Source organism: Urocampus carinirostris, chromosome 9 (assembly GCF_059441175.1).
Source record: "Urocampus carinirostris isolate Australia breed hairy pipefish chromosome 9, RoL_Ucar_1.0, whole genome shotgun sequence".
Taxonomy (NCBI): Eukaryota; Metazoa; Chordata; class Actinopteri; order Syngnathiformes; family Syngnathidae; genus Urocampus; species Urocampus carinirostris.
In genome coordinates, this window is record NC_142357.1 from 34296757 (window position 1) to 34320453 (window position 23697).

Sequence of the window (23697 nt, forward strand, 5' to 3'; positions counted from 1 at the left end):
TGAGTTGTAAATGTAACAAACATATTGCCTTGGTGTTGCCAGGCTTGGTGGTTTTCTGTGCGAAACGTTCAGAGCTAAACCCTTTTTCTGTTCATTGTGAGTTGAAAAATGTTCGACTTAGGGAAATTGTGGCGTTCGTTAATGTGATTTTAACTGACTTTGTATTTATCTATATTTAAAAATATTATTATACTTTTTAATAAAACACGTGAGACTCGGGCAGGGCCAATAAACCCTGGCAGTATGGCAGAATCTTCTTATGTATTACAAACACTGCTACTATTTGATTCAAATTATGATTAAATATTCTGTGCATCATCTTTGTCTAGAACTTATCTCAGGGCTACACATCATACGGCTCCCACATGGGGATGCAGCCGCACCCGTCCCAAGGGGGCGCCATTGTTCCTTCCTCTTACGGGAATCAAAACTTCCAAGGCGCCCACCCGGGAGCCAACCCGGCGGTGGTGGACCCCCTGAGGCAAATGCAGCAGCGGCCCAGCGGTTACGTTCACCAGCAGGCGCCAGGCTACGCGCACAACATGCAGAACGCACAGAGGTCCGTTAGTCACTCTGCTCACTTGAGAAACGCCTTGATTCATATGTTGATGTGCTGTTTGTCTTTAGGTTTGCTCACCAGCCCATCCAGCAGAATCCCATCATGCACGGTCTCGGTCACATGGGGGGCCAAGGCGGCCCTCCAGGCATGAGGCCCAATCAGATGCTAGCAGAGCAACAACAACAACAGCAGCAGCAGCAGCAGCAGCAGCAACAGCAACAACAACAACAGCAGCAACAGGCAGCAGCACAACAACAACAACAACAACAGCAGCAGCAGTACCTCAGACAGCAAGCACTCAGAGTATGTACACGGAACGAGTTTTTCATTGGGTGGGATCTTGTTTACAACTCGGACTTCTACTAATGATTATTTTCACAGTAGTCTAATCACTGACTATTGAAACAATCAGTTTAATAATCAGATAGTTACTATTTTATTCTTAAATTTAGCATGATGTTGATTAAATTAGGTCGAAAATGATAAACACAAGAAAAATGGGCACAATGAGAAAAATATTTTGTTGAACATACTAAGAATTTGTACAAAAATGAGATAAAAAGGCCTTATCTCAGACCAATTAAGCACAGGGGCGGCAGTAGCTCAGGAGGTAGAGTGATCGTCTTAGGATTAAGGGATCCCAGTTCGAATCCCGGCTTGTCCGTGTTACATGTCGAAGTGTCCTTGGGTAAGACACTGAACCCCCAGTACCCCCAATAAGCAGGTTAGCGCCTTACATGGCTGCACAGATCACGGCCGCTATTGGGAAATGTGAAGCACACTGTAAAGCGCTTTGGGAAGTCATTGACTTGAAAAGCGCTATATAAATGCAGATCATTTCAGATCATTCAGATCATTTCATTTCATTTCATTTCACAGTGCTTGGTCGGTGGAGACATAACTATATAAAGAACCCCCTGTCTGGTTTTAGGGACAGGCAAATCAATAACATATTAAAATCAAAAAGCATTTTCTATCCTTGAAAACCAAGAACAGGCTCATTAGCATTAGTAGAACAGTAAAATAAAAACAAATGTGTGTATTTTGTTTCAACCGAATAGAACTTAACAATTATCGACAGTTTGAAACCAAACGGTTTTAACAATTGACGTCTGTAGTTTAACGTTTTAACAACTGATGTTTGTTCTTCAAAATGCATACATTTAAGGTAATATCTGATATGTTTGTCAGGCATAACGCTCTAGGTCTCTTATAGCTAAATATACGCGTATTAAATGTACAATGCATGTCATCAAAACCTTATTGGCTTGAATGTTACTTGAGTCTTACTGAGGCGAGTCGGACTCACTGTCGGATGTGCTTTCTCTTTAAATGTTCGTGTATCACCAAGGCACTGCTATGATACGCAAGATCTGCATTGCAAGCATTTATTTTATCGGCTGTATTCAGGCTAAAATGCGCCCAATCTTAAAACATTTTGGTACGCGCACTTGATGTTGCCACCGTCGTTTCTGTAAGACAGAGATGCTATCGCTCACGAGCGACTAAGCAGAGATCAAAATCATGTAAGATGCCTCATTCTGTTGGAACATGTTTCTGGCGAGAATAGCCGACAATGGAATTCATTGTCGACTCTTTTAATTATCTATTTTTGTTGACTAATCCCCAATTACAACATATGCAAATGTAATCAAACAGCAGCAGCAGGCCCAACAAGCTCAACAACAACAGCAGCAGCAGCAGCAGCAACAAGTCCAGCCCCAGCAAGTCCCTCCTCAGCAGCAACAACAACAACAGCAGCAGCAGCAGCAAGTGTCAGGCGTGCCTCCTCCAGGGCAGCAACAGAACCAGGGTCTGGGCATGCAGCCGCTGCCTCCACAGCAACCCATGGTACGACCCGGCACAGTAAGGCTCAACACTGTTTGTGGTTTCATTTTTTTAACATGAGCAAATGTATTCAATGATTTCTGGGATTGTGTATTAATAGCTTTGCTGTATAGACCTGTGGTCCCCAATCTTTACCACTGACTGGTTTAATGTCTGATAAGATTTTTTGGCATTATAGATGTTCACACTTTTTCTAAATTGATAGTGACAACATCCCCTTTCTACTCGTACCACACTTTTCTTTTTCATGTCATCATTAATTGCGAGAGCAGTTGAAAAGTGTCGCGCTTCAGGTTGACTTGACCACCCGAACGCTCTTATCGGCTTGACGCGGGCTACTCAAAAGCTGAAATTCTTGCAAATTGGCACAAATTCCTCATAAATTTGGTCTGGAAACTGAGTTGGTCAATGTTGAAGGCATTGGAAAGCTGAGGCACCACTGTTATAGGCTAAAATTGACCTGATTGGCTATAAATCATGCTGAAGCATAGAAAATCGATTTATTTTTTTGATATCTTGCCCGGGCGAGATATCCGTTTCCAACGTAACAGTGTCACCGCCCTAGTGGAAACTTTGCCCGGCTGTGCAAACCACACGGACTCTTATTCAAACGCACCACCTCAAACATTCAGTTCACAATCGTATCAGTGTCAATACAACTATAGGCAAAAAATATTGGAACTTATTTTTCTTTCTGTGCATCCAAATGAACCACAGCCCGGTAACGGTCCGTGGCCTCTGGTTGGGGACCACTGCTATAGTTTTTGGAACATCATTATCATATAGTATGTGCACTCACTTTTTAGTTCCCGCGTCAGGGCATGCAGCAGACACAGCAACAGCAGCAGACGGCCGCTTTGGTCAGACAGTTGCAACAACAACTCTCAAGTAAGTCAGAATCTTATTATTTTTCCACACATTTACCTATAACCCACTTTTTCTTTTTTTAATAAAGATACACAACCAGGACAGAGCACCAATTCCTATTACTAAGCAAGAAAGTGCAGCGCTGTGAGCGTGTGTATGCCATGACGCACAAAGTCGGTGGGAAAATGTCTTGGCACCGCTTTTGTCGCCCTCTGGAGGCTTGAGGTAGAGAATGGAAAAGTCTATGTAAAAAAAAAAACTGAAAAGGATAACAATAATGCTTTTTTCTGTATTTTATTTCACTTTGTACAATTTTTTTCAGTTTTGTGTATTTCTCATTAAATCATGTGAAGTTTTTTTCTTGTGATGTTTTGGTTGATGCTTGAGATGCAAAATGTTTTGAGGAAAATTATAAAATCTTGGGTAGTAAGTTTTTCGTCCCAAACGTTCAAGAAAATACTTTTAAGTATTTTTTGGGGGACAAATTGCTGTCATTTAACAAGTAGTCTCCAAAATTTTAAAAAAGTATTCCTCCAAAAAAATGAATTTTTATTTTATTACATTAAATATACAATACATTTGATATTGACAGATTTAGAAAATGTTTTCCTTTAACTATCAAAACCATTGGAAAACAATCAGGATAATTAACTAAAACATATTTCCGAGTCTATGTATTACCAGTGTCTGAAACTCGTGACAAAAAATTAGCGGACACCAGGGCAGACAACTCTGAAAAGTTGCCTACCCCATTTTTCACAACATGAAACACAAAAAAGGCTTCATTGACTCAGTTCAATTGATTGAAAGGAGATTTTTTTATAGTCGAAATGTTGCCAGAGCCAACGGACAATTGTCTCTCAAAAAGGTGCCCGGGTCTAAAGCTTACCATTGCCTACATAACACATCTACTCTGGCTCGTCCCCTATCATCTGTTTGGATTTCATGGGATTAGTTTACACTTGTCAGAACTTTAAGGCCAAGAAGGTAATTTTTCAAGTAGCTCTGTCACGTGTTTTCACCTCAAACCTCCCAATTGGAACTATAGTTTTCGTATACAAAAAATAATATCACATTCAAATATTCTTTTGCTTTGCTACTAACGGACTTTCCAGGCGACTAAAAAGCACTCCTGTATCGACTCCCAGTCTCCGCCCACTGAACCTGCAGTGTCCGCCACGGTAGCTAGGCAGGAAGTCCAGATAAGCCCAGTTTCTTTCGTCTGCTCCCACGGCAAGTTTAGACAGCAGCTTGTCTGCGAGCCTCGGCACAACAGGCTGCAGGAGGATCCCGTAAACCCTAAGACATTCCATAGAAACGTGGACGACTGAGTCCAACCAACGTTGGTCCCCACAGTCTGTTTTGTTTAGCTTCCAAGGCTTGTGCCGTTGAATAAAACCGTTTGTTTCTCTGACGCAGGAAGCAATGGCCTCTAATGCTTTGTAGACATGCAGGCTTTCATAGTGACGCTCCACCGAAGCCGGGAGGTTTTGCAGAGCTTCCAGCATGTGGTTGTCTTGTTCGAGCGCCCTGTAGTCCCATTCCTGGGAACAGAACGGGGAGAAGGTCTGTGCTGGATTAAGAGCAGGCGCGCTGCACCGGTTGAGGAGGCCACCCAAGGAGTCGGCTAACTCGGCGTTGAGTATTTTGGTGACCTTGTGATCGGTGTAGTCACAATCAGAATTAGGCACGCCTTGACGCAACAGGAAGTAGCGCAAACCTTCAGAAGTGAACGCCCCCGAACATGTGAACGGGTCCACGACGTTGCCCAAACTTTTCGACATCTTGGTCCCGTTGACCGTCCAGTGCGAATGCACGTAAATGGATCTCGGTAGCGGCTGCCCAGCGCCGAGTAGAAAAGACGGCCAGTAGATGGCATGGAACTTTAGGATGTCTTTGCCTACGATATGCCGGGACACGCTCCACCAATGATCGTGGTCACCGGGGTAACCCACCACCGTGAGGTAATTGACTAAAGCGTCCAACCAAACGTATATAGTGTGCTCAGGATCGCCCGGCACGGGAATCCCCCACTGGAGGCGGCTTCTTGGGCGGGACACGGACAGGTCCGGGAGTTCGTCCTGCAGCCACTGAAGGACATCTTGGAGGAAGCGCTCAGGCTGGATGGCTGCGGGGGTTTTCTGAAGCCAGTCGAGCAGTCGAGTGCGAAATGCTGAGAGACGGAACATGTAGTTGTCCTCTTTCAGCCACTCCACCTGAGAAATGGGTAGATTGAGCTGTCATTGTTTACACGGTGCCATTTACAGGTATAGACTAGGCATACAGTGAATTTTCAAAGAGGAAAATGACCAGAAATTCCATTAATAGCCAAAATACTCCAAAAGCCATGTTGCACTGATGTCACATCTAAGGTTAGCCGAGCCATGTGAAGCTGGCTTTCTCAAAGGGGCGAGTCTGAACAACGCGGCTGCTTATTTTTCTTTCTAAACAAGCTTTTACTAAAATAAAAGTCCCTGTGTAGCTTGTGAATTCTTCTGTTTCCACATATCTTTGTTGGCAACTCGTCGGACTTCAGCTAATAATAATAATAATTTCCTTGTATTGTCATTCTGTGTAACAATGTACACAGAACGAAATGTCGATTGCACCTGACCCGTTGTAGCGAGCCGATGCAGCCGCAGCCAACAGAGGGCGCCGCCGACCACTTTTTTTTTAAGTCTTAGGAATGACTCGGCCGGGGCGCGAACCACCGACCTCCCAGTCTCAAAGCGGGCGCCTTACCATCTAGGCTACTGAGCTGGTAATGTTTACATGCTAACACTACAGAGCTCACTACAGTTGATTCTTTTAAAATATGCTAATAAAAGAAAAGAAACTAAATATGAATAAAATGCTGACTCACAACACGTGGTAAGCTTTCTCTCCTGGCTTTGATCTCCGGCAAAACTAACATAAAATGCGACAGAAACAAAATGAAAATAAATCCAAACAGCTTGCCAACATCATTTTTGCCGTTCCATGTATTCCGTTACTCCCCAAGCCTGCACAAAATGTAGTCATTTTATTCATATTTAGTTTCTTTTGTCTTTTATTAGCATATTTGGTATTGGAGTAATCCAAAAGTAATTAAAAGTAATCCAGTTAAAGTAACCCTACCCAACCCTGATTAAAAGCTAAAATAACCCCAAAAATGTACTTAAAAAGGGTGGAGTGAGATTGTGCAGTGTAGCAACTACTAGCTATTCATTTTTCATTAGAATCAAGCACTTCAAGTACAATGAACTCATATGTTAACTGATCTCTCAGCAATTTTACTTTTGTATCACTTTGATTGGATTTTAAAAGCACTGAAATACCTTTGTTGTTGTGCAATGAGAATTTCAATACATTAAACATTTAAAATGAGCATCTAGTAGCCTGGAGAGGCTTGGGCACCACCAGGCTATACTTGCCCAAGACACACCACAGGAAAGGGTGCCCCTACCACCCTCGTAGTTAAAGGATCCACACACCACACACAATATGCTTCTTAGTTATTTACCATTTTATATTGTACGTTTTTTAGCAGTTCCGTGTGAAATACAGAGCTGCCAAACATTGAAAATAATTCAGAATTGATAATATTTTTTAGATTTTGAATTTCCTTTTGTAGTAGTATTTCAGAGCTCGTTTTAAGTCAAAAGTGGTTCTTAGAAACTGCACATCAAACTTGTTGTTACATCAAGTGTCCAGCAGATGACACTCATGTACAATTAATTAGTAGTTGCTCCCATGTTTGTCTGGCATCTTGCTGCTATGCTGTGCTCTTTAAGCACTGTTTTTTTGTTCGCATAAGACAATACAGTGCCATCTCGTGGTCAAATATTACACATATTACAGAATGTACCTTTAATACAAAAATGGGCATTTCTCAATTTTTGCAGTTTTCATACATTTCGTATTTATTATTGTCTGCTGTAGGAAATTACAGCTTTGTAGTATTTGGTAGAACTGAAAATCAGTATTTAAGTTTTTTTCTTGTGCTACATTTTCAGTTTTAGGTTTCAGACATGGGGTAGTCGTGGAACTGAAGTAAATGGAAGGAGACCAAAAGGAAGGCCGCGATTGACGTGGATGGATGGTGTTATGAGTGCAATGCAGGAAAGAGGTCTAAATATAGTGGAAGCTAGAGCTCTTTTTGGTGATGGGAATGAGTGGAGAATGTTGTGAAAGGATAGTGGGATGTTTAGACGTGTTCTAAGGGATGGCAGGGCACTTGTATAATGCGGCAGGGGTAAACCAGTGAAAGCTCTCAGGCCCTGCTGTTAAACAGAAGAGTGTGTTGTGTCACCCTGACCCGGGTGACATGGCCGCGTTCATGTGTCCCGTTTCATCTGGAGGGACGGAAGCATGACCAACTTGGGTGCTGAGGTGCTTAACTTGTTTGGGTGTTTGGGCATTTGGCATTTTTCCCTTTTTTACTTTCTTTGTTTTTATGTATGTGATTGTCTTGCTGTCAGTCACCCCTCTCGAGGGATATGACCAGGGTAGGTAGATAGATAGAATAGGTTTCAGACCCAAATTTTTATTTCAGCGCATTCTTAGATGATTTAGCTAGGCTCGCAATAAAAAGGTCTATTTCTAATTATGTGGACGCACCTTATGACCGCTCTCCAGTGACACCTTGATAGCTTGTCCCGTCTTATCGACGGCATCACCGACCTGCGTTGGCGTGAGAAAGCTCTCATCAGGTGTGGAGTACCATCCCTCATAGCTGCCCTTATAGATGAGCCCGTTATCACGCAACGTGCACCAGAAGTGCTCCACGGCACGCCGGTGCCTGTCCTCTGTGGTCCTGATGTAGTCGGTGAAGGACACGTCGAAGCTGTCGAAGAGATCCCGGAACTTCTGAGAGACGCCCGTGCAGAAGGTTAGAGGCTCCTCGCCTGCCGCTTCGGCCGCCTGTTGGATTTTTAAACCGTGCTCGTCTGTGCCTGAAATGATCAAATCAAAATGGATTTGTATGGCACCTTTTAAAAGCGATGTATAAAAACATTAAATGGGCAATAAGAAGAATCCTAGCTTTTCTCTCAACCCAACATCCCGTCAAATACAGACAAATAATGGTTGAAAACAAAATACAGAAAAAAAATACATATCTTTTGAAATAGAAAAATGTAGACTGTACTCCCTCGCTACTTTAAAGCCTTTGTCCATCGCAGGTTGAAAAATAATTGAAAATGTTAAATGTATTGAACAAAAAAAATCAAACCTAGCTGTCGGTGTGCTTAATGCACAGAACGCATTTTTTTCCTATTTGGGCTGCTGAGGCTTTCCATAAACTGCACCATTTACTCGTGCTGACAAAGGGGGCCTAGCGAGAAAATTTGTTGTGTGTGGCGACTCTGTCTTCTCGTTCTTTCCGCCTCAAATTAACTGCACCCGTGTGTGTCGTGATCCACCATCTCCTATTGTCTATTGCTGCAAGCAGAAGGCTTTTTTTTATTCCTGTGGTGTTCCGCAGGGTTCAGTACTCGACCCCCTTCTTTTCAGCATTTACATGCTTCCATTAGGTGATATTATTCGCAAGTATAATATCAAATTCCATTGCTGCGCAGATGACACTCAACTATATCTTACGATGGAGGAATCTGCCCCACTAAGCTGGAAATTTGGAGGCCTGCCTCACTGAGATAAAAGAATGGAAGTCACTCAACTTCTTGCGCCTAAACTCTGAAAAGACCGAAATGGCAGTTATTGGTCCATATAAATGCCGTGACTTGTTCTCAAAAACTGATCTGAACATTGACAAATGCAATAACACCCAGAGTGACTCAGTCAAAAATGTAGGTGTCATATTTGACCCCGATCCGTCCTTTCAAACACACGGTAAGAATTTGACGAGAACAACTTTTTTCCATCTTCGCAACATTGCTAAAATTCGCCCTATTCTGTTTCAGTCAGATGCGGAGATTACAATTCACACGTTTGTTACCTCCCGTCTCGATTACTGTAATGCACTTCTCTCCGGTCTCCCGAAGTCCAAAATCAAGAGCCTGCAGATGGTAAAAAATGCTGCAGCGAATTGACTTGTTGGGCCTGGTGGCTCTTTTTTGCTGTTCTATCCAACAAAAAATGAACTGCACTCGTGCGGTTACGATCAGGGTTGGGTAAGGTTATTTTAACTTTATTACTTTCAACTACTTTTGGATTACTCAAATACCAAATATGCTAATAAAAGACAAAAGAAACTAAATATGAATAAAATTACGACTCACAACACGTGGTAAGCTTTCTCTCCTGGCTTTGATCTCCGGCAAAACTAACATAAAATTTGACAAACAAAATGAAAATAAATCCAAACAGCTTGCCAACATCATTTTTGCCGTTCCATGTATTCCATTACTCCCCAAGCCTGCACAAAATTTAGTAATTTTATTCATATTTAGTTTCTTTTGTCTTTTATTGGCATATTTGGTATTGGAGTAATCCAAAAGTAATTGAAAGTAATCAAGTTAAAGTAACCCTACCCAACCCTGGTTACGATCCATTATCCCTGATTGTATATTGCTACATGCAGGGATTGGCAGAGCACAATTCTTAGGGCCGGGCAACCATTTTGTGGCCAATATTTTCATCTAAAATCAACTGCACTTGTGCAGCAGTGATACACTATCTCCAATCCCAGCAATATTTAGTTTTTGGGAGAAAACAATTATTCAAAAAGAAAACAGAGATATCCTCACTACGGTTGCAGGAGTGTTGGAGACAGCCGTGTTTGCTTATTTCTCCAGTAAATGTTAAATTTCTTCTCTTAAACTTTCAGCAAATATACAGTAGTTCGTTTGTTTTACATAAAAAAAAAATCCTTGTTAGGGTTTACTCCAGGCGCTCCGGTTTCCTCTCACATACTTAAAACATACAGTTGGCGATTGAATGATTGCCCCTAGGAAAGCTTAAGCACTTCTTTTGGAATGATTGTGAAAATGTATGCTTGTCACTGTGTTCCCTGCAATTGGCTGGCAACCAGTCCAGGGTGTCCCCTGCCAACCACAACCACATACATTCAGGGCATTTTACTCTGCAGTTGAGTTATTATAAACATGGTACCTGTTGCGAATCTCGTCTTAAATCCTCGTAGAACTTTGTATCTGTGCAAACAGTCTGCTAAAAGTGCAGAATACAGATGTCCCAGATGTGGAGAGGCGTTGACATAGAATATGGGCGTGGTTACGTAGTAGCTTTTTTCATCTTTGCAGCCATCGCTGATTGTGCATCTAACACCACTTAGTGGTGAAATTGGGGATAAAAATGCCCTTTGTTGCCACCTGCAAATTGCTGTGCAGCTTCTGGTGATGAAGTGTAGAGGCGTCCTCATTCTTCTATACAAGCTCAGCTGAGGAAGTGCTCTTTAGCTAAAATGAGCAAACTCGAACCACAGTCAACAATTTGAGAACAATCAACAGGATTAGCAGCAAGAATATGCAAAAAGTCATCGGATATCAGATCGCTCCAAAGCAGCGCCTTTCAATCGGTAAGTTTGAGGCATGTGTGATCGGACATGACAGTTGTCAAGGTTAGATTTTGTTCCGGGTTGCAAAGTAAGAATTATCCAATCAAAGCGACGAGCATGTGCAACAGCGAGCCAATCATGTTGCACTTTGGGTCAGTTTGTTCAGGGTCCGTGTATTTATCGGAGTTTTTACAACTTCATAATAAGAAGCGGAGTACAAATATGAGTATTCGATACAATAACTCGAAATATAAAAATGGATTAAGATTGGATCTTGTTCTGGGTTGCATTGAGACAGTCCCCCAATTCAAGCGACGAGCAAGTGTGCCAATAAGCGTTGCGATTTGGCTTTTTTGATGCGTTCAAGAGCCCTTAGTAATCTGAGATTTTACATGTACAGTACAGTGATATCAGGTTAGTACAGTACTCAAATACACTATGTGCAACAGTCTCGTCAAGAATTTTCGTCAAGAATTTTCGGCAAAAATTTTGGAAGAAATAAAATGATAAATCGTGTTGATTTGTTATAAATTGTGGCAGCGTTTTTTACATTGAAGCAACGTTATTAGCATGGATTGGTAGAGATAGAGGAAATGATGTCCATCAATCCATCCATTATCTGCACCGCTTATCCTCAGTTAGGTCGCGGGGTGCTGGAGCCCATCCCAGCTATCTTCGGGCAGTGGGCAGGGGACACCCTCAACTGGTTGCCAGCCAATCGTAGGGCACACCGGGACAGACAATTCACTCGCTCATTCACACCTAGGGAAACCGAAGTGCCCGGAGGAAACCCACACAAGCACAGGGAGATCATGCAAACTCCACACAGGTGGTTTGATCTCACGACCTCAGAACTGTGCCGCACACGCGCTAACCACTGCGCTGCCATGCTGCCCGGAAATGATGTTGATTTGAGTAATATAAATATATAAAAATATATAATTTATTGCCCTGCGACTGGCTGGCAACCAGTCCAGGGTGTCCCCTACCCACTGCCCGAAGTCGGCTGGGATGGGCTCCAGCACCCCCACGACCCTTCTGAGGATAAGTAGTGCAGATAGTGGATGGATGGCCGGATGGATATAATTTATTTTGACTTGTTTTATTTTATTCTCTATGTCCTTGTCCATCACGTATTGTTCTCTTAAAAATATTTAAATTTGTATTGTTGTTTGACTGTTGCGTGCCAAATTTGTTTGTAACGATGCAATGTTCAATACTCAGCGATTAATAGCCTTTGTATTCATTGCTTATTTCTTTTATTTCTGTTTTATTGTTGTTTGATATTCTGTATACAACACCTTTGGGTGTCCTGAAAAGCGCTTTTCAATGAAATGCTTTCTTTTTATTATTATTAATCTTAATAAAAATAATATGTTGTTCATTACGGTGGCCGGTAAGGAAAATGTGTGTTTGTTTCCTCATTAGTTTTCAATCCAAATGTGTGCTAAAAATAAAAAAATGATTTTGATAACTTATCTGTTGGACCTAGAGTTTATATCGCATATCAATTGATATTTTCCACGATTAATAAAATCTTGTTCTTCGAGTGTACAGTGGAACCTTGCTACTTCGCGGTTCAACGTTCGCGTGTTCAGAGCTTCGTGGGTCTAAAAAATAATAATAATAAAATATAAAATAAAATTCAAACATTTTTGAAGGGGCGTCGCTACTTTGTGGTTCCACGTTCGCGGGTTCAGAGCTTCGCAGGTCCAAAAAATAATAATAATTTTTAAAAAATTTAAAAAAAAAAAAATTGTAAGCATTTTTTAAAGGGCGTCGCTACTTCGCGGATTTTTACTTTTCGCAGGTGGTTTTGGTCCCCATTACCCGCGATAACCGAGGGATTATTGTATTCCCTAATGTCCATACTTATGAGTGTAAAAATGATTACGTCATTATCAGTCACCGGTCACGTGACCATTCGCTCAAATAGGTCGTAGCGGTCCGTTGAGTATCGCCGCAGCACGCCACTCTGGAAAAAGACGGATGGAGTTGACTTGACAAACGAGGTACACTGTTTTCTTCGTAATTCTCCATTTTATCGAGCTGTCAAACTTTCTTATGATTTTTGTATCGTGTATTTATCCTACCCGTGACTATTAAGACACCACCCAAAAAGTTGTATTGAGTTTTTAGCTGTCATGTGATGCGCAAACACGGCTAGAGAAATGGTAGTCGAAGGAAGTTGTTGTTTTTTTCTATAAAAAATGGCGTTGGTTTGACATCTTCAAAATCTTGGTTATTTTTGGAGTTTTGTCACAGATGGACGCGGGGCGTGTGGACTTCTACATTGGCCTCTCTTTGGCCGTGTCCTCCAGTCTTTTTATCGGAGCGAGTTTCATCCTGAAGAAGAAAGGTCTGCTCCGATTGGCAAGCAAAGGATCCATGCGAGCAGGTACACAGTTAGAAATAGAAATACGGTACACCCGTTTTTACTTGATGGTGTGGCTCATCTTTAGGGTTTTTTTTCCCTACTATACGACATAACGTTACAATTATTCTGCGTGTCCATAAATGTCAACAATCCAAACTACTGTACAGTATTTATTTGCTATGGGTCCCAAGGTTAGCAGTGGAGAAGCAAAAACCTGATAACCATGGAAACAGAACTCGCGATTAACATAAAATTCGAAGAAGGCACGCAAATTGTTACAAGTAACACCCCTATATTGGACTTTTCACTCTGCTAGCCCCTGGGAAGAGGTACTGCGTTGCAGGACCACCAGGTTCTGCAACAGTTTTGTCCCCCTGGCCATTAGACCGTAAACGGCCAGGACTATTATTAAAAATAGGGAGGAGATAAACACAAAGAAAATCCTCTAGTCAAGTCATCTTTATTTGTATAGCCCTTAAAGGGAGTTCACTATCTCCTACCCCCTCTGCATCAACCCGCTACTCCGCTCAACCAGTTGAAGTTACATCTTTGTGTTTATTCATGTAAATGTTACTCCATACTATACAAGTATATTGTACTTTTTTTAATGTTTTTTGAGGGGGTACTTGGTAGGGAGTTAATTAGCATATGTTTCAAACCCTCGCTATACGGCAACTTCACTTTGCGATCCCATCCTCGGGACCGATTAATGTTGTATCCCAGGGGTCTACTGTACAAGTAAGATTTTTTTTTTTTTACAGTAGTTTCCTAATTTTTGTCATAAAACAACAAAAGTTTTTGATATTGTAACTGTAATATACATCGGACGCTATGTGAGGGTTTTTCAAAAATGCTTTGGAAAAGTACAATTTATTGTTTGTCTTCAAATGAATGCAAATTAAAAAAAAACAGCTAAACTACTCAGCATGTTGTTTTATAAATAAGTGTATGGCTGCGTAAAAAGGAGGTGGAAAAACACCCCAAGATATTTCAGTTATCATGTAAACAGGTGAAAATGATCATGTTAAAAAGTCATAGATCATTTGAAAATGTGAGAATCATTATGATTATTTCAAAAGTTAAAAGATTTTTCTGATGTAGCAGTAATATTATTTTCTAGTTTGGCACTTCTAAAGAAACAGCAACATTTGAAACCAAAAAATGGGGGTAATCACAATATGAAGAATATATGTGCTTTTTCTTTGCTTAATTGTGTTTTTTTTTTTTAACTATGTTTTTCCTTTTCAATGAATACAACAGCAATGGACATACGGTAAATATATATTTTCTTTGGGATATTTGTGGATCCACCCATTTATTTAGGCTAGCTGTGGTTGGAAAAATAGCTCCCTAACTTTTAGCTTGAAACTCCATCCATCCATGGCACGTATCAATTCATGAATCGTTCTATCCATTTAGGTGTACAGATAGCTGTGGTAAGCAAGATAGCTGCCTCGGTTTAGCTTGCTTTAACCTAGCTTGAAACTTCATTCATTGAAACATCCATCCATCGCATGCATCGATCCATGAATAGATCGATCGATCATTTAGCTATGTAGGTAGCTATGGTAAGCAAGATAGCTGCCTCGGTTTAGCTTGCTTTTAACCTAGCTGGAAACTCCATCGATTGAACCATCTATCCATCCACTCAATTATCCATCGATGCATCTCTTCACAAACCTATCCACCCATTCCCTTTACAGTATATCTTGGCAACAGTAGTACAGTACTGCCATCTTTATCATCTGCAGGTCAAGGCGGCTATGCATACCTGAAAGAATGGCTGTGGTGGGCGGGGCTTATTTCTAGTAAGTGATTGAACAGTTTTCTATATGAGCTTTACCAGTTGTTCTCATAGTTTCTCGTTTTCACACAGAATCCTCCCTCCTTACAAAATGTTTCATTACATTTCAGTGGGAATCGGCGAGGCAGCCAACTTTGCCGCTTACGCGTTTGCACCGGCCACACTCGTCACTCCTCTGGGAGCTCTCAGTGTACTCGTAAGGTACGTATTACGGACCGACAAAGTCGTGAGAATGCCAAATTATTGTGCAAAATAATGATTAAACTAATGTGTGGTTCTCTTTGATTTTATTCCCATCAAAGCATTGTTTTCCAACCTAATATAAACCAAAAGAATGCAATTTCTGCACAGAACTCATCTAAATTTAACTGTTGAATTGTGATTAACAATTTATTGATGTTCACGATGAAAAATAAAAAAGGGAAGTTTACTGAGCCTACAGGTAAAGAGACATGTTGTGCATGTTTGCCCACAGTGCCGTGCTCTCGTCATACTTCTTGAGCGAACGTCTTAATGTGCACGGCAAGATGGGCTGCCTGCTGTGCGTGTTTGGCTCCACCGTTATGGTGGTGAACGCCCCCCAAGAGGAGGAGGTGGCGTCCCTAAGCGCAATGGCAGAGAAGCTGAAAGATCCCGGTGATTATGTCTCTTTTTATTTAATCTTTGTTCCTTGGAACTGTCATGAACTCGATCGTTTTTGTTACAAGGAAAAATTTACTACGGAATAACCCAATATTGAAAAGATGACGATATTTTTTAGCCGAGAACAGTGTTTTCCAGCTCGAAAGACAATGTTTATCGTAATGTGACGCTAGCTTATCGTGCCAAAGCGGACAACACTAGGAGCTAGATTTCCTTGCAGAAGAAGACACCCTTAGTCTTTAGTGAAGCAGATCCCGGCCTTCAGTTCCAAAGGGGACCACGCTAGTTTTTGGTGTTGAATAGGGTAGCTATCTGTGAATAAGAACACGACAATGCTAGCATGCTCAAAGACCGCGCTAGTTCGCAGAGAGAAGGGAGACGCAAGTTCTTGGCGCATGTTTTTTATTTTTGGGTAGAACAGGGTTCTCCAACTTTTTCCAGCTGAGAGCTTTTTTTTTTACTAATTAGATAGAAATGTGAAACATACTATCTACCCTGGTCATATCCCTCAAGAGGGGTGACCGATACGCATTTCTAAAATAATGTTATTACTATGTTGACACTGTGTTATTACCAGGTTAATTATTGGAAGTAAGGTTAAATAGATTCCGTCAACCACCAGTAAAATCATTTTACTAGAAAATCACAATGAACCAGCACTGGTGTGCTATTTTCAGAACAGGTCCACAGACACTAGGGTGGAGACCCTTGGTTTAGAAGTTATCAAATCATCCTAAAGAAAACACACATTTTCAGCATAGAAAAAAAAGATGGTAGTTTCTTCATGTGGACGAAAATGACGCTATTTATTTGTGTATAGGAAGAAGAAGCAAGATATTAGTGTGAAGAATAGTTTTCGGGGTACCAGAAAATGCTAGCCGTTTGCATTGTTTTCAGTACAGTTCTTTAAATAATTAAGACAATGCTAGCTTTGAAACCTAGAAGGTAACGCTACTTTCGGCATTGAAGATCCTGCTAGTTTACAGTGTAAAGATACAACCCAAATTTTCACAATACAAAACAATACTGTCCTTTTTCACATGGAAAAATAGCACTAAAATTTCATGTGGAGGAAAAAGAAGCTAGTTTTTAGTGTGAAATCTTTGATTTTCGATTATCCTTCACACACACACACAACGGTAGCTTTTAGTGTGGTATTTAGCATACATTAAAACAAGTAGTTCATGCCAGAAAATACGACAGTTAAGTTGCTCTTGAGTATACTTTGTAGAAATGGACAACTTATAAAAATATACTTGTAATATGCTTTTGCTATATTGAGAATCATGATCTTCAGGTTTCATCGTGTTTGCCGTCTGCGTGGTGGGCAGCAGCCTTGTCCTGATATTGGCCGTGGCGCCGCGCTGGGGACAAAAAAACATCCTAGTCTACATCACCATCTGCTCAGTCATCGGCTCCCTGTCCGTGTCTTGCGTGAAAGGACTCGGAATCGGCATCAAGGAACTGTTCGGCGGCACCGCAGTACTGAAGGGCCCGCTCTTCTGGTGTTTGCTACTCTGTCTAGTGCTGTGCGTCAGCATCCAGATCAGCTACCTGAACAAGGCCTTGGATATTTTCAACACGTCCATGGTTACCCCTATCTATTATGTGTTTTTCACCACGTCCGTCATGGCCTGCTCCGCCATCCTCTTCAAGGAATGGTTAAGCATGAGTGCCAGCGCTGTGGTGGGCACCATCAGCGGGTTCCTCACCATCGTGCTCGGCATATTCCTGCTTCATGCTTTTAAGGACATCACATTTAGCTGGGATGCCGTGCCGCACTTCCTGAAGGAAAGGCTTAGGGAACAAAATCGGGGCCCTCGGCCTTACGCCACCCTTCCTGGCCATGCTGAGGGGGATTTGAAACCGGGCTTGGGGAAAAATGCCAACGGTAGTTTGGGTTTGCACCAATAGGCCTTTGATAACTTTAGTTTAAGTACACTGTATATTGTATCTTACTCATTTAATCCAGTTTTGAGACAGGAAAAAAAAACGTAAAATGGGCACACATGTTGACTCTCCAGTTACAAAATTGGGTTCTCAGTAAAATATTATATTGACCAAAACCAGGTGATTTCTGAGCCAACTGTTTAAACCTCAATATGGGTTCGTTTGAAGAAGCTAGGTAAAATTGGGTCCACAGTTGTGGGGTTATTAAATTCATAAAGGTCATTTCTGCTCTTACTGCTTTAACCCACCATGTTGAGATTCCCTTGAAAAAGCTAGGCAGTTATTTGTCCCACAAAGATTCACAAATTTGGTTAATTGGTTGTTAAATTGTCCTATTCTAGGTCATTACAGAGCCAACCATTTTAACTCAAAATACCAGGTTTCCCTTGAAAAATCTTTGGCCCATAACCCACTAGTTTGGCATGTTGGTTAATGAATTGTCCCCAACCTAAAATATTTCGGTTCCTTTGAAAGCGTTAGACACACAATTTGTCCCACAATAACCCACAAATTTGAATTGTCTGTTATCAATTGACCCAATTTAGGTAATTTGTGAGCAAACTGTTTTAAGATATTGAAGTTCCCCTTTAAAAAGTTATACAATTTGGCGAAAATAACCCTTTACTTTGTGTTGTTTGGGTTTATCACTAAATTATTTTTACTCAACTGTGTCATAACACAATATTGAGGTTACTTTGACACAGTATTGGATCACAATAACCCTCACATTTGAATTGTCGGTGATTAAATTTACCCTATCGGATAATTTTTGGCCCAACTATCCCACTGCCTGAAGATAGCTGGGATTGGATCCAGCACACTGCTCCCTTGTGAGGATAATCCGTGCAGAAATTGATACTTCAAACCACAAGCTTGAATTGGTCTATGTATATATAACTAAAATACAGTATTTGGATTGAATCAATAACCCAAAAACCTGCCAGTCTCTTTAAACCTAAATCTGGTAACCACTATTCTATTTCATTGAGCTTGACATAAATATTTTTGTTGTTTTTGTCAAAGCACTGGTTTCTTCACAAAAAATGATTAATATTGTAACAAATTACCTCATATTGTGAGACCAAAGAAAGTCATTATAAAATCATGAGTGAGCAATTGGTCAATGTATTTATTTCATATGTACAATCCAACTATTTTAGCACACTGGCATTCACGTCTCCTTTCTATGAAACTGACCTGCGATTTCTCTTTTGGAGAAAGCTGGCTTAAAGTCTTATGTGAACTGTTTCTGCTTGCAAGCTGACTGCTTCCCATATCGATCCCCATGATTAAGAACAAACAAAAGCCAGAACCAAAGCAATCTTGCAAAGGGAAACAGGCCGCTGATAGTCAGGCACTTTCGACGAATACGGTTATTTTCTCTTAGGCGTGTCCGATGCAGACATGATTTAATCATGCGTTTTTCCCATCAGTCTGTCATGCTGTCAGAAAAAGAGCCCCGACTCCTCTGCGTCTGCTCCAGTCTGTTGAGAATGAACTGGCTGGTGTCGATGAACCTCTCCACGCAGTTGACGAAACACGAATCCGTCCTGGAATCCAGTTTGGGCCCCGGTTTGTCCATGCACTTCTCCTGGTGGGGCCAAAATACAAAGTTTAAACACGTTTGTTCATGATTATTCACAAAACCTTTCCTTTGTTGCCTTCTGTCGTGCGCACCTCTGCCCTTGGTAATCCTATATGTATAAATACAATGAAAAGTGGAACCCTGGTATAAGGCACCCCCCGCCTTACGACCTTTTCAACCTAGTGTGAAATGGGATATTTTTATGACCCCTCGTTACGGCCTTTTCCCCATTAAACGACATCACATATTATTTCATGTGAAATGAAATGATCTGCATTTCTATAGCGCTTTTCAAGTCAATGACTTCCCAAAGTGCTTTACATTGTGCTTCACATTTCCCAATTGCGGCCGTGATCTGTGCAGCCATGTAAGGCGCTAACCTGCTTATTGGGGGTTCAGTGTCTTACCCAAGGACACTTCGACATGTAACACGGACAAGCTGGGATTTGAACTAGGATCCCTTAATCCTAAAACGATCGCTCTACCTCCTGAGCCACTGCTGCCCCCTGTGTCCAAAAAAGTAAAAAATTAAAGCTTTATAGAATATAGAATAGAATATACCTTTATTGTCATTGTTACAAAATGGGTTAACATATTGTGACAACGAAATTGGGCATGACACTCCAGTTTTACACATCACAGTGAGGTATGAGCCAAGAAGATAAAGGAACAGAGAAGATAAGGTTATAAAACAAGGGGGATAAGGCTATAGTTATAATTTACATGGTATTTACACAAGAAATGTCGGCATGTGGGATGTTACATACCAGTGTATGGTGCGTATGTAGAGTTATGAGTCGGCTATTCGTCAACGTCATATAAAAATGCTAGTTACGTCACAGCATCATGAAAATGCTATTGGCTTAACTAACTCCCACTATACCTTTCTGGCTTTATTTAGTTCATAATCTTGTGCGCTTGAAGAGACTGCAGGTCAGCAATACAACATAGTATATTTTTTTCTCTTTTTATTCTTTTTGGTTCCCAAGGTTTGCAACGATGCTAAAGGGAGAAGCAAATGCATAATCATCGAAACAAAACGCGTGGTTATCAAGAAATACAAAGAAGGAATCAAAGTTTAAAACCAGGTTCAATTTTAATCTGCTATTAGTCTGCCCCCTATGCCCCTCCAAATTAGTGGCTCACACAAAAGGTAAACAATATTTCAGGATTGATTTACATCTGTATTTATCTACAATGACATCTAATCAGGGCAGCGCAGTTCTGAGGTCATTAGATTGAACGCTCTGTGTGGAGTTTGCACGTTTTCCCCGTGCTTGCGTGGGTTTCCTCCAAGCACTCCGGTTTCCTCCCACATTCCAAAAAACATGCATGTCAGGTTAATTGGCCAATTAAAATTGTCCCTAGGTGTGAATGAGCGAGCGAATTGTCTGTCCCTGTGTGCCCTGCGACTAGCTGGCAACCAGTTCAGGGTGTCCCCTGCCCACTGCCCGAAGATAGCTGGGATGGGCTCCAGCACCCCCGCGACCCTACTGAGAATAAGCGGTGCAGATAATGGGTGGGTGGAATGTATGACATGCATTGAAGAAAAAGACTCGTGTGAATTCCTGAAAAAAATTTGAAGCAGACGGCTGGACAATTATTTAAGTCTCAAATTAATCAATTCTAGAAAGAATAACATTCTGCAAAGCATTAGCTTAGCAACGCGAATTAGCGTCAACTGATCTTTAGAATGCCTTTTAATATTTACTGTGCATTTATTTTTATTAAATAAGGGGAAAACAGAAAACTCGAGGCTTCTAGCATTTTTTTTGGGAACTTATTACATATTTCTGTCACACTAGCACCGGAAAAGCATACATACCCAGCACACCTCCGTCATTTGGTGCACCAGCTGCTGAAACTTTTGCTTCTGAGACTCGATTTCAATAAACTGCTGCAGCTGAGGATCAGCATTCGCCGCTTTCCCGTCCATTTTCGGGTAAAAGTCAGTTTTATTCAGAAGAAATCCACAACTAAAGAACGTTCTTCTGCAGCAAATGCTGACCTTCACGTGGATGTGACGGCAACCGGAAGCGGACTGGCCAAATCGGGTGTCGCGGTTGTGTGACGTCATCCCAACGTCACATTTAATCACCCAAAATTTAGTCCGCTGTTTAGCAAGAAATGTGAGTATTGAAACAAATACGTTTATTATGTATAGTCATTCAAACACAATTGAAACATGAACTTTTTTATTTGCACAAGTACATTACACGTTTATTCACAAAATAAAGAGCTGCCCCAATACTTATTAAAATACTAATAAAATAATTAAATAGGCTTTTTCAAACACTATCGGTCAATTTAAGGATATTGCTTCTTATTTTAAACGTACCAATATCATTTTCTGATTTGGCAGATGACAAATGATTTTTACTGAGTGTGAGTGTAATGTAATATTTCATTATTTTATTGTCGCATTTTTTTTGCCCTGAAAGAATTTGTTTGGAAATATATATTTTTATTTTTTTACAATGGAAATAAGTTGAAATATAATAAGAAAAACATCACTTGAAATCAGTAAAATATTCTACCATTAGATCAAGATGTATTTATTCTTTCTAATTTTTGGAAAAGCAATAACAAATATTTGCATGAGCAAAATTATCGGCCATATCAGATAATTTTGACCATTTTTTCTTATTTTAATGTAAAAACAAATGAACATATAGTGATATATGGAAAAACATTACTTAAAACGAGCAAAATAATCTACCAATGGAACAAGGCTTTTTTTTATTTGTATTTTTTACTTTTTTGTATTTATTTTAAACAAACTTTTCTGTTAAAATCGGGGGAGGGGTGGCACATATTTTAAATCAAAACAATTGTTTAATTTTCTCGATTAAAATTTTTTTGCTGATTGTGTTATATTTTAATTTTGTAAAAAATATATTCCATCTTCCATATTGAACAATTTTGCTCATTTCGACTAGATGAGCAAATAGTCAGAAATGATTATATTTTTCATTTGACAATTTATTGATTGTATATGCTATCCTTTTTATTATGTAGAAGAAATTAAAAATTAAAATGATCCGTCATCTTCCAGATCAGTCAGTTTTGCTCATTTATTCCTTCTAATTTTAATGGAGAAACAAGTTCAAATCTATTGAAATGTCACGGTTGCCATGGCGCCCAATTGGTGCCAGCTGCGGCTCGTTGACAGATTGGCTTCCCGTCTATTTAAGCTCAGTGCCCTGCTCAATCTTTGTCGGTCGGTCTACGAACCTCTGCCCAGATAAACGTGGGTTATGACTCTGTCCTGTTTCCTGTTGATATTTCCTGTCTGGTATTGTTCCCATTTATTTTGTCCTATTTAATATCAGTTTCCAGTTTTGTTCCTGTCTGTTTTTGTCCTGTTTATTATTCTCTCCAGTTTTCGTTCCCGTCTAGTTTGTCCTGTTTGATTTCGATATCCTGTTTCTATATCAATCCTGTCTGTCCCGTCCTGTCCAGTATCAACCCCATCTGTCTGATATCTGCTCGGGCAAGTGGTGTCGATCTCTTTGGTCTCTGGCTTCCTGTCCTTACACGCCAGACTGCTGCCTAACGTGCATGACTTCCCATTTACCGCAAAATAAAAGCCTGTGTGAGAACGCCACGCTTTTGGGTCCTGATCCTGTTCCGGTTCATGACAGAAATAGATTGAAAAAAAAACATCATAGGAGCAAAATAATCTGACAATGAAGCTACTTTTATTCTTTATTGTTTTTCTTCTAACTTCCAATTACACATTTCAAAGTTTGTGGTCATTTTCCAGGATCTCGCTGCTGAAATCTACTGGAGTTCATACAACAAATCCTGAACCGTGAACACCAACTCCTGGAAGGTGGGCCTCTCGTCTGCCTTCTAAAGTGAACAAAATGGAAAAATAAAATAAAAACAATCAGATCAGAGGATATATTTGATATATTTGTGTTAAATCATTAATGGTCCTTTATTCAACCAGGTGAAAATAATTTTATAGAATATTAACTAAAAATACAACTTGTTTTAAAAAGCACATTACAGTGCCTTGTAGCTTAGCTTCAGAACATCAGATGATTTGTGAGCCTCAAAATAGTGCTAAACCCTTTTGCGGCTTGCTGCTGAATGGTATTTTTATAAAACCACCTTTTTCGTACTTACGTCGTTCCAGCACGACGACATAATGCTGTAAACCTTCTCGCATGCTTTCTGAGGGGGATACAGTCGGAGGCCTCTGGATACTTGAGACACGATTTCATTGTTGTTCAAGCGGTCGTACGGGAGTCTCCCTAGTGTGTACACCTCCCACATCAGGACCCCTGGAAACGCATGGCAAGAATTATCATATTTTCCGGACTAATAGAACCTCCGGATTTTAAAGTGTACCTTAAGTCAAGTCAAGTCATGCTTATTTGTGACGCCCTTAATCACAAGGAGTCTCAAAGGGCTGCATCGACCACAGATTATTACTGATTACAGACTATTATGACACCATCCCCTGATCTAAAACCTACATGAGGGCAAGGAGAAAACCTCAAAAACCTCAACAAGAGGAAAATAGTAAAGAAACCTTGAGAAGGGACCGCACATGAGGTAATCCCCCTTCCAGGATGACCAGGCGGCAACGGATGTTGCAATA

At 40.7% G+C, this 23697-nt stretch overlaps 5 protein-coding genes and 1 long non-coding RNA gene across 15 annotated transcripts in view; 3 read left to right on the top strand and 3 right to left on the bottom strand.

Annotated features, from left to right (window-relative positions):
• med12 (mediator complex subunit 12) overlaps positions 1-3641 on the top strand; it is a 27131-nt gene extending 23490 nt beyond the window's left edge. For 4 of the 8 annotated variants that reach the window (XM_088343574.1, XM_088343580.1, XM_088343578.1 and 1 more), the window contains exons 38-42: positions 330-559; positions 628-862; positions 2219-2425; positions 3214-3295; positions 3363-3641. In XM_088343574.1, coding sequence (XP_088199700.1) covers positions 330-559; positions 628-862; positions 2219-2425; positions 3214-3295; positions 3363-3400 — 792 coding nt within the window. In that variant the 3' untranslated portion in view covers positions 3401-3641. The remainder of the gene's footprint in view (positions 1-329; positions 560-627; positions 863-2218; positions 2426-3213; positions 3296-3362) is intronic. The other 4 variants (XM_088343575.1, XM_088343581.1, XM_088343576.1 and 1 more) reach the window with 3 other exon arrangements.
• On the bottom strand, positions 3425-10819 carry mars2 (methionyl-tRNA synthetase 2, mitochondrial). Its single transcript, XM_088343584.1, has 3 exons — positions 10325-10819; positions 7874-8208; positions 3425-5490 (listed from the first exon to the last, which is right to left on the bottom strand). The coding sequence occupies exons 1-3, from the start codon at positions 10590-10592 to the stop codon at positions 4351-4353; spliced, it is 1743 nt and encodes a 580-aa protein (XP_088199710.1). The 5' UTR covers positions 10593-10819; the 3' UTR covers positions 3425-4350.
• Positions 10553-18616, top strand: LOC148360135 (magnesium transporter NIPA2). 3 transcript variants are annotated; one of them, XM_088343585.1, is made up of 6 exons: positions 10553-10748; positions 12982-13125; positions 14856-14912; positions 15019-15109; positions 15384-15544; positions 16848-18616. In XM_088343585.1, the coding sequence occupies exons 1-6, from the start codon at positions 10697-10699 to the stop codon at positions 17462-17464; spliced, it is 1122 nt and encodes a 373-aa protein (XP_088199711.1). In that variant the 5' UTR covers positions 10553-10696; the 3' UTR covers positions 17465-18616. The 3 variants fall into 3 exon arrangements, with proteins under 3 accessions (XP_088199711.1, XP_088199713.1, XP_088199714.1); XM_088343587.1 differs by lacking the exon at positions 10553-10748 and adding an exon at positions 12644-12739 and having other exon boundaries at positions 12993-13125; XM_088343588.1 differs by lacking the exon at positions 10553-10748 and adding an exon at positions 12664-12739.
• Positions 18603-21155, bottom strand: timm8a (translocase of inner mitochondrial membrane 8 homolog A (yeast)). The gene is made up of 2 exons (XM_088343590.1): positions 20911-21155; positions 18603-19091 (listed from the first exon to the last, which is right to left on the bottom strand). The coding sequence occupies exons 1-2, from the start codon at positions 21019-21021 to the stop codon at positions 18930-18932; spliced, it is 273 nt and encodes a 90-aa protein (XP_088199716.1). The 5' UTR covers positions 21022-21155; the 3' UTR covers positions 18603-18929.
• Positions 21155-23697, top strand: part of LOC148360137 (uncharacterized) — a 7118-nt gene continuing 4575 nt past the window's right edge. The window contains exons 1-2 of the long non-coding RNA XR_015851288.1: positions 21155-21214; positions 22852-22920. This is a non-coding gene — a long non-coding RNA (uncharacterized LOC148360137). The remainder of the gene's footprint in view (positions 21215-22851; positions 22921-23697) is intronic.
• The window catches only part of btk (Bruton tyrosine kinase), a 27009-nt gene continuing 26092 nt past the window's right edge, over positions 22781-23697 (bottom strand). The window contains exons 17-18 of the mRNA XM_088343583.1: positions 23220-23377; positions 22781-22940 (exon numbers count right to left, since the gene is read on the bottom strand). Coding sequence (XP_088199709.1) covers positions 22869-22940; positions 23220-23377 — 230 coding nt within the window. The 3' untranslated portion in view covers positions 22781-22868. The remainder of the gene's footprint in view (positions 22941-23219; positions 23378-23697) is intronic.

Coding starts and splice junctions, on each gene's coding strand:
- mars2 (XM_088343584.1), bottom strand. CDS start 10,592: ATGAGGACGCCTCTACACTTCATCACCAGAAGCTGCACAGCAATTTGC. Junction 8,209..10,324: donor TAAGACGAGATTCGCAACAG/GTACCATGTTTA, acceptor TGATCATTTCAG/GCACAGACGAGCACGGTTTA. Junction 5,491..7,873: donor CACTGGAGAGCGGTCATAAG/GTGCGTCCACAT, acceptor CCCATTTCTCAG/GTGGAGTGGCTGAAAGAGGA.
- LOC148360135 (XM_088343585.1), top strand. CDS start 10,697: ATGCAAAAAGTCATCGGATATCAGATCGCTCCAAAGCAGCGCCTTTCA. Junction 14,913..15,018: donor GTGGGCGGGGCTTATTTCTA/GTAAGTGATTGA, acceptor ATTACATTTCAG/TGGGAATCGGCGAGGCAGCC. Junction 15,110..15,383: donor GCTCTCAGTGTACTCGTAAG/GTACGTATTACG, acceptor GTTTGCCCACAG/TGCCGTGCTCTCGTCATACT.
- timm8a (XM_088343590.1), bottom strand. CDS start 21,021: ATGGACGGGAAAGCGGCGAATGCTGATCCTCAGCTGCAGCAGTTTATT. Junction 19,092..20,910: donor AAATGACGGAGGTGTGCTGG/GTATGTATGCTT, acceptor TGGCCCCACCAG/GAGAAGTGCATGGACAAACC.